This window comes from Ictidomys tridecemlineatus, chromosome X (assembly GCF_052094955.1).
Source record: "Ictidomys tridecemlineatus isolate mIctTri1 chromosome X, mIctTri1.hap1, whole genome shotgun sequence".
Taxonomy (NCBI): Eukaryota; Metazoa; Chordata; class Mammalia; order Rodentia; family Sciuridae; genus Ictidomys; species Ictidomys tridecemlineatus.
The window spans coordinates 88,739,815-88,749,573 of NC_135493.1; the positions used below are offsets into that span (position 1 = coordinate 88,739,815).

The 9,759-nt window shown below is 41.6% G+C and overlaps 1 protein-coding gene across 11 annotated transcripts in view; it reads right to left on the reverse strand.

Annotated features, from left to right (window-relative positions):
• The window catches only part of Krabd4 (KRAB domain containing 4), a 55,015-nt gene extending 45,546 nt beyond the window's left edge, over nucleotides 1-9,469 (reverse strand). For 3 of the 11 annotated variants that reach the window (XR_013431862.1, XM_078034916.1, XM_078034915.1), the window contains exons 1-4: nucleotides 9,127-9,469; nucleotides 6,462-6,506; nucleotides 3,691-3,817; nucleotides 3,278-3,373 (exon numbers count right to left, since the gene is read on the reverse strand). Coding sequence is in view for 8 of the 11 variants with exons in the window: in XM_078034916.1 (XP_077891042.1) it covers nucleotides 3,278-3,373; nucleotides 3,691-3,817; nucleotides 6,462-6,506; nucleotides 9,127-9,258 (400 nt within the window). In the remaining 3 variants the exon portion in view is untranslated. The remainder of the gene's footprint in view (nucleotides 1-3,277; nucleotides 3,374-3,690; nucleotides 3,818-6,461; nucleotides 6,507-9,126) is intronic. The other 8 variants (XR_013431864.1, XR_013431863.1, XM_078034917.1 and 5 more) reach the window with 7 other exon arrangements.
• Between the last annotated feature and the right edge of the window lie 290 nt (nucleotides 9,470-9,759).

Genomic DNA, 9,759 nt, shown 5'->3' on the forward strand with positions numbered 1-9,759 from the left:
CTCTAGCAGATATGTTAAGCAGCATACCTTTAACTAAAAATGGACATTAGAACTCTCTGGAATGTTATTCAAAATCCTAACCAGGCCTAACCCAGGTTTCTGAAAAAAATTCTAGAGAGTGGGGCCTACTCATGACTATTGTGAGAGTTCCATAGCAATTATGTAATATATCTCTGGTTAACAATCACTCCATGAAACAAAACAAAGAGAAAACTCCCCTTCTGTATGGGTAAAAACAGTGATGAAATTTTGAGTGCTTCTTTTATGCCAGGTATCATTTCAGTTGCTTTACATACATCAATACATTAACTTTTGATAATCACTAAGTTTTATCATTAGCCCCCTTCTACAATGAGTGAAGAGAGGCAAAGCCATTTGTCCACAGTGACAGCTACTGAGAGAAATGGCCAGATTTTGAACCCAGACTATGTGGCTACAAAGTCCATACTCTTAGCCACTTGTGTGTGGATGAATAACAAGTCTCCTTCCTCTGCCCAGGTATAAAACGATATAATATTTATTCATTGTCTTCCACTAGTCCAACACTGGGTAAATGAGATGCACACTCTTCTATCTAGGGTTCTGTGTTTTCAGTAGAGAAATAAGCTATAGGTTTTTTTTTTTTGTATATGTGTGTGTGGGGGGGGGTACTGGAGATTGAACCAAGGGACTTTACCACTGACCTATATCCCCAGACTTTTTCTTTTTTTGAGACAGGATCTCACCAATTGCTGAGGCTGGCCTCAGGCTTTCAATTTTTCTGCCTCAGCTTCCCAAGTTGCTGCAATTACAGGCACACTCCTCTGTGTGCTAGGCATTTTATTTTTGGTACCATGGATTTGAACTCAGGGGCACTTAACACTGAGTCACATCCTGAGTCCCTTTTTGTATTTTATTTAGAGACAATGCCTCACTGAGTTACTCAGGGCTGCACTAAGTTGCTTATGCTGGCTTTGAACTCATAATCCTCTAGCCTCAGCCTCCTGAGCTACTGCATTTGAAATTACCATGTGGAATGCAAAAAAATGTTATTTAAAGTTATAAATGTAACAAAGGAGATAAGAATTTAAGTAACATGAAGAGCTGAGAGCAGAAAGCCAAAGGGTAAGTAAGCTAATTCTTATCTTTCATTGAGGGGAGATACAAATGAAAATTCAAGAAGTGTAGGAATAAAGCTATTCCCTAGACCTATGGTGGTGCTCAACAGAAGAACTGAAAACAGAAACCTTTAGTTAAGGCTGCTCTTGGGAGGTGTAACTTGGAATGAATCTAAGATTACATTTTATCCTATGTTCTGCACTCAGACTGTACATGTGCATGTCTATATTAAATTTTAATAGAATGCAATTTTAATATAAGGACATTGTGCTGGGTGTGGGGGCACACACCTGTAATCCCAGTGACTTGGGAAATCGAGGCAGGAAGATTGCAAGTTTAAAGCTAGCCTCAGCAATTTAGCCAGGCCCTAAGCAACTTAGAGAGACCCTGTCTCAAAATTAAAAAATATAAATGGCTGGAGATATAATTCAGTGGTTAAGTGCCCTTGAATTCAGTCCCTGGTACTAAATAAATAAATAGGCATTGTGACTCAGGAGGGTGGACTATCCTGAATATAGTTTTCATCCCTTTCAGGATACCAGTGAAATGAGAACATTCATTCTAATTCCAGGTATCACTGGAAATTAAGAAATTGTGCCATCAGTACACCTGGAATCCTCATGCACCTCTGTGAGGCAGCAGATATGGTGGTGCACTGAGCTATAACAACAATACTATAGCTAAAAAAAACAACAACAACAAGGAGAAGCAGGAGAGCAGTGGGGGCCACAAAGACTGGTCCAGGGTTCCTCTAAGAGAGTGGGTATATTTGCCCAGTAGGACTAGGCACTGGGAAAACCACCTGGGGAATCACCTATAGGTCCATGTGGCCAACATTTGACCAAGAATGTTGCTCTGAAATGAATCTCTAAAAAGCAGTGCTTCTCAGATTGTGGGTGTAGCTCAATGGTAGAGTACTTGCCTAGCATGTGCAAGGCCCTAGATACTATCATCAGCACCACAAAAAATAAAGAAAAGAAAAATAGAGCAGTATCCTCAGCTGTCCTGTGCCTGCAAGTTCTCTGAAGAGCTTGCTGAAATATACAATCTGATTTAGTAAATCTTCAGTGAGGCCTGATACCATAGAGTCCCAGAAATTCGCAGGCTGCTGGTTCATGGGCCACACTATGAAGAGTAAAAGCATTCTAATCAAATTTCTCTGGGATGGGCTCATGGAGAGGATTAGTACAAATGGGAGAGCAAAAGGAGACCAATAGATCTGGAGTTTCTGGATCCCCACAAGCAGCTCAAAGTGAAAATAAACAACCAACTAATCAAAGAAAAAGGCAGCTCCATCCATCCAGGACTGAAACATGGTTCAACGAAATATTCTACCTGGAAGCAATGGCTTCTCAAGTTTATGTATTTTTTGAATAATACAAAAAGAGTTGAGAAGGAAGGAAGTATTATTGAGAGAAGCAAATGGATGGATGGCAGTGGCATCAAGTCAGATTTGTAAGAGTCTGAGAAGAAATAAGAAAACAGAAACAGTATGAAGGTTTATGGTATCTGGGTTCAAAGCAAAGACAGATGAGAACATAGTGGGTACCTGGCCTAAAAGAGTTAAAGGTTGCTAGCAAAGCTTTGTCGTCCATACCAATGGAAAGTAACCAGGTAGAATAATTTTCTTGAGGCTAAAACAAAGACTCCAAATTTCAGACTGAAAGGGCTTGGAATGCTGTGGGCATTCCAGACCAAGGTCCATCCCTTCAGGCTTAAGATGGTGCAGCCCCGGTGACTACCCCATGCACGTAGCAACTTGCCCTTGTACAGCATGCTCAATAGACAGGAAATTGGTGTTTTGCCTACAATTATTCCAGTAAAAACACAAAAGTCCAAGAAGGGGGAATAAAGTCTTAAAAGCTTCCAGAAAGGAGAGGGAAAGAGATGAGAATGGGCTTGGCACTTCTCCCTAGCAAGCCAGGAGGCTGGAAGAGAGGTGGGATCTCAGAATCAGAAAGACCACCCTCTGTGTGAATGCCAGGTGAAGAACACTAGAGACCACAAAAGGCAAACAAGGTAGGAGCCTCATTTGGATATCACCACAGCTCATTCTTCAGACCAGAGTCATGTCACAAGTCTAGGGGCTGAGAAGAGCTCCTAAGTGCAGCCCAGGAGCCCAGCTCTTACACACAACTGGGTTCCTTATCCTGGCCTGACACACCTGGATTCTGCTTACCTGGACAGCTCTGTATGGGAGTCCTTCCATCTGCCCTCCAGGCTTCTTCTCCTTGTCCCAACCTGAAGATCACATCTGGTTGGGCAAGTAGATACCCTGTTCAGGAGAAATGACATAAGACTGTGGCATTAATGCTACGGGCATTCCAGACCACGGTCCATCCCTTCAGGCTGAAGATGGTGCAGCCCCGGTGACTACCCCATGCACGCAGCAACCTGCCCCTGTATAGAGCAGTCACCTAGAAGGCGAGAGCACAAATGTCCTATCCAGTGACCTAATGGAACTATGAATTGTTGACACTGAGCCTCCTGCCCAAATTCACTGAGGGTTTCAATGCCACTGAGCTTGCAGCAGCTTAGAGAAGGAGATACTCCTGGGGGCATTCCATGTCACCCTGTGCAGCAGTCCCTCACCCAGAGACACCAGGTGGCTGTAGTTCTCAAGCATGACATCCCTGTAGAGGTTTTTCTGAGCAGGGTCCAGTTGCTGCCACTCTTCCAGGGTGAAGTCCACAAACACGTCCCTGAAGGTCAGGGATTCCTGTAACAGCACATTCCTCTTTAACACAAGGGATCAGCTGGGGGAATTGGGACATGACACCTCATGCACACTGAGTGCATACTCTGTGCCCATTCTAAGACCTTTACCTGTACTAAAGATTTTAATCCTCATCACCATCCTAGGAGAAACTTGACAGATGAGGAATATAAGGTGCACAGAACATAAAGTAACTATCCCAGATCATAGCTTGGAACTAGAGATTAAAATCTATGTGGTCTGTCTTCAGCACCCCCTTTTAAGACACTACAGTATTTTGTCTTTCTCTATACATTTGTTCTTATGTTGTTCACTAGTTGCAATATGGCAGAGTATTATAGTAGTCCTCCCTTATCTGCAGGGGATATATTTCAAGACCTCCAATGGATGCCTGAAATCATGGATAATACTGAATCCCTTTACATACTATTTTTTTTTCCAATACAGACATACTTAACGATAAATTAGGTATAATGAGATATTAACAACAATAATAAAACAAAACAATTATAACAATAAACTGTAAGTTATGTGAATGTGTTTTCTCTTTCAGAATATCTCACTGTACCATACTTCTTATGATGATGTGAGATATGGTGTCTATATGATGAGATGAAATGAGGAAAATGACATAGGCATCTAATATAATGTTACTACATAAGAGTTATATGAACACAAGTACTGTGATAGTCTGTCAGTGGATCGGATAAATAAGATGACTAATAAGAGACTAATGGGTGGCTAGCATACACAATGTGGATAGACTGAATAAAGGGACGATGGAAGCTTGACAAGGTTGAAACAAGAAAGCACAAGATTTCATCACATTATGCAGAATTATATCCAAGTTAAAACTTATAAATTGTTCATTTCTGGAATTTTCCATTTAATATTTTCAGACCAAAGAACTGCATGAAACTGAAACCACAGAAAGCAAAGCCATAGGCAAAGTGGGACTACTGTATACACAGGATTATATACTTAAATTATGTTAAACTTTGTAGGGGAAGTAGATTGTTAAAATATCTTATACATTCAATGCATATTTACTGAATAGACACTGAAGTGTTAGGTCCCGTGGATGTCAAGATTAATAAAATAAATAAATCTCCTGAACTTGTGAAGCTTAAATCTAGTAAAAGGAAAAATAATAACATTTATACATATGAAAGAGAAAGAAGCTAGACATGGTAGCATATGCTTGCAATCTTGGCTACTCTAGGGAGGCTGAGGCAAGAGGACAGGAAGTTTGGAGTCAGCCTCAGCAACTTAGCCACACCCTGCCTCAAAATAAAGAAAAATATTAAAAGGTCTGGGGATGTAACTGAGTGGGAAAGTGCCCCTGTGCTCAATCCATAGTATCAAAAAAAAAAAAAAGGAAAAAGAAACGAAAAACTGATTCATGTATCTAGATAGAATGTAAGAAAACTGAAGGAGAGAAAGACTTGGGGATGGGTGACAGGAAGAATTATTTTTCTTCTTTTGTTTAACAAAGCTTTTGCTTGAAATTTTGCCATGAGTAAAAATTACCTTGAAACATGCTCAATTACAATTATTCACATTCAACTCAGCATATGGTTTTAGAATTTTGACATCTATATCCTAAGTGAAATTGGTCTATAATTTTCTCTTTTGTAATATCTTCATCACATTTAAGGTTAAATGCACTCATAAAATAAATTTGATTCCCTTTGATATTTCATTAGCCTGGAAACCTTGAACATAGAAATTATCTGGTATTTTAACATTCTGTGAAAGTAGTAATTAGTAAAGACTTAGGGCAAACTTAAAGTATGAATACCTTTGTCTCAAAAATCCAACTTTCAGGTATATCCTCAATAAACATGTTACAGAACAAATAGAAACATTGCTTATAAGGCACTGTTTTGATATTAAAAGAAAAATTAAAACCTAATTATCTATCAATAGACAAATAATTAAATGATAATATCCATTCTATAAAACTGGAATTGAATTAATCTTTTCATATTGACAAGGAACACTACTATTAATAATAATAAGGTGGTAAAAGATGGATAGGAGAGTATGATGGCAGTAATGTAAACACTTATAGGTATTCACATACATAGTTACATATGCATATATAACATGTACATTTATATACACATACACATATATATTTTTGCTTAATTAAACTGACATAAAAGCATCTACACCAGGATATCACTAACATGTTAATAGCGTGCATCTCTGAGGAAGAATGTGGGACTGGGGGAGGAAAAATTGATAGTTTTGACTATTATTTTTGTGTATGTACATTAAAACATTAAGGGCAAATTTACCTTTATATTTTAAATGTAATGAATAAGAACAAGTGACCTAGAAGTGAAGAAAGGGAAAAAGCAAGATGAATCTATATAGGTAAATACAGATTTAAGGAAATGTATATTTGATAAATATATGGAAAGATGAGGTACATATGCCAAAGGAAGGAGTAGAGAAACTGTCTTCCCTTTCCCCTGTATCTATATGTCTGTCTTCATCTCTCTGTCCCTGAGGTAGACAGGTTCAGTAGAAAACAGGACAGAGGGGATAATTAGGTGTTTTTTTTTAAGTTTACTATACACATTACAAAAAGCTGCTCAATTTTACTAGAAGACAAAGTAGGGAGAAATCAGGGACTTACCTGGGAAATGGCCATCCTGTTCTGCTCTGGACAAAGGATGGAGGCCTAAAAGGGCAGAATTAGGAAGGTCAATATCAGTGGGGACAGTCATAACACCACCAGTACCAGCCTAATAATAGTCATCTTTGAACCCTGCGGAGAATGATCTAGAAACATGGCCTGGTATACCCAGTCTGTTTCCTTGGGATTACGCTAAGATCATGTGGGTTTTACAAAGGGATTTTTGTTTTCCTTACTGGAGAGAAGTATGACTTACGTTTAAAGATACCTCCTCTATCTCCACGATTTTATTGCAAGAAATTTATCAGAACTAAACAATAATAAATGTGCACAAATCTGCAAGGATGTTCACTGTAGTCATTTCCAAATTTTGGAAGCAACTAAACTTCCAGCAAAGGATACTATTAAAAATAAGAAATATAAAAAGACACATTTACATATGCTTTATTTAAAAAAAAAAATGTAGTTGTAGATGAACAGCATGCCTTTTTTATTTATTTATATGTGGTGCCGAGGATTGAACCCAGTGCCTCACACATGCGAGGCAAGTGTTCTGCCACTGAGCTGCAGCCCCAGCCCCATTACATAGGCTTTTTAAATTACTGTGCTTAGAATTTTAAAATCAGGTTACAAAAAAAACAAGTACAATGTGATCTCATTTATGTTAATCAATATGGTTCCAAAGAGCAGTTTTTGAAATGGCACTGATTACCTTTGAATGATGATTTCAATTTTCTTTTTTTTTATTTATTTGAGAAATATAAAAATTTAAAAATATTAAACATCACTTATAACCACACTCAGATGAAGAGACCTTTGGCAGACAGACGGTGAATGAGAAGAATCCCTTGATGTGGTTTAGAAATGAAATGGGATTGAGAGAGCTGGGGAAAAGGACAGCTGAGGACAGGTCAGATTCCAGCACTGTCAGTTCTTTGGGAAGCTGAAAACTACTGTGCGTCTGTGTTTGCCTTCCTGGCCCTCTACTCTTTACTGGCTCCTCACCATCTATCCCTACCCTGTCGCTTTCTCCTTTCACACCACTGGCATTTGGATTGCCATGCTCTTCCTTGTTGGACAGTTTTCCAAAGAAAGTTCCAGCAAGGAGCTCCAGTGCAGAGTAACCATCCTGCACTGCAACAGTCACTATAGCAGCATCAGGACAACAGGGTCAGCCCTGGGGAGCTTAACAAGGCACCTTCTCAGGCCATTTCGAAAACATCAGAAAGAGGCAACAGAACTGGATGACAGCATACCTGGAGACTGCTCTGAAATTCCAAACTCTAAAAATATAAAATGTATTTCTTCATTTTGTTCAGGATGGAGATTCAGCATGTACTTCAGAGTGTGTGATGCTAATGCTAAGGGACCAACTCAAATCCAGAAGGCTCAGTGACAAGAGAAGGGAGCATAATGCTGTGAACTTATATGTGCTAGGGAGAGGAGAAAGGTGTAACTGTTCCCAGCTTCATCCTGCCATTGCAGCCACTGTAGCAGCACAGCTGTTCCATCTATGCCTCCAGCCACCTATGACATTCATCTCTCTTTCTCCCTGTTAGGATCAAACTACCTACTGGCACATGGAATTTGATGGCACATGGAAGTTAAGTCAGCCTTGCTCTCTCAGCTGAATGGAGGGTCAAAGGCCACTGTAGGTCCAACTTTTCTAGGACTGTTGTTCTGTGAGTCTCCAACTCTGGGCTGAGGCTTCTCCTCCAACTCACCCAAGAGGAACTCTCTTGTTCCCAAGTAGGCAGCACCAAGGAACTCAGAGACAAATGCAAATGGCTGGGACCATCATTGCAGCAGTAGATTTCTGCCTCCCACCCCGAGAGCTCACCTCCTCCAGAGGTCTCAGGCTGGGGCTTCTTAGACTGACTGAGGAAGCCAGGGCACTGATAAGCTGGAGTCTGAAGTTGGTTAGCAGTGGTCTCAGTTGTACACTCTGCCCTGGAAACACAATGACCACAGGAGATTCCATTAGCGATCCCTATGCTACTTTTCATGGAGGCATAGTGACTCTTTCTAGTTTCAAGATTTAACATTCATGATGAGCTCCAGTATTGCCAGAGTTCAACACTGCTGTACTAGGAGTCCAGACTCTAGAACCAACTGATGGCCAGCTGTGCCACTTCTATTAATTTAAGGCATAAGTTGAGTAACTTTTATGAGCCTCTTTTATGTATTGGAGACATATAAGTGAACAAAACCTGATTTCTATTCTCTTTTGGAGCTTATTAATTTTAGTAGGGGAGACAGGAAAAGATAAACATAATAAATAAAGGACAGGACACACTGGAAAGGGCTAAGTGTTACCCGGAAGGAAAAGTAAAAGGATCTCTAGAGATTAACACCCACGTGACTTCAGACAGGTGCTGAGCCACACTGTCCTGCTTTGTCTCTAAAATAAAGCTAATTGTAGCACCACTGCATAGGGCTCCGGTGCAGATTAGTGTGAGAACCGGTCTGGAAGCCTGGCCTTTAATAGGACTCAGTAGTAGTCACTGAATGACTCAATGCCATCAGTCCATCCATGACTCGCTGACCCAAGAGCCAACATACCCCACTGCCGGGGTCACTCAATCCCCAAAGGTGCGCCAACACACGACCCCACAGCCCCGCCATTCCTCCCCATCAAGCCCATCACCATCACCCCTCCCCTTACTTCTCTGCCAAGTCCCAAAACCTCAGTGGCGGATGACAACAGCTTCTGTGAACTAGAGCCTCCCTCCCGGGCGCTCCGAGTACTTCCGCTTCCCGTCACCCCCTGGGAACACGAGTTAGCCGAACTGGGCATGCGTCATAGCTTGGGGGCGGGAGGCGAGGGCGTGGCAACACTGCCAATGGCGCGCTTGGCGCCTGCTAGGGAACGTGGTCCTGAGTGTTCACACTGAGGCCGGAGGGAGCGACTAGAGCTTGCGACCGTATTCCGTAGCGAGTTGTAGGAAAGGCCTGGAGAGAGGAGAGGGGAGCCGACGCCGCGCGGACTTCCCAGCGGCCCTGTTCCCTTCCGCGCCCGGGCAAAAGCCAGTTTTCTATCTGTAGTCCCGCGCTGTTCTATCACCGAAACCACACTTTCGGCTTCCTTTAGCTCCTTTGAATAGGAAGAAGTCACGCTTCTGGAGTCAATAGCAGCAGGAGGGCAAGGCCACGTACAGACCGTGTGGGGCTGTGCGGAGCCAGAACCTGGGTCAGGCTGAGTCCTGGCAGCCCCAGCACAACTTCCCGCTCTGGCGGGAAGTTGCCCGGGAAGAGGGGCTTTGAAGTTGTGCTGCAGGACCAGGAACCTTCTGAAATG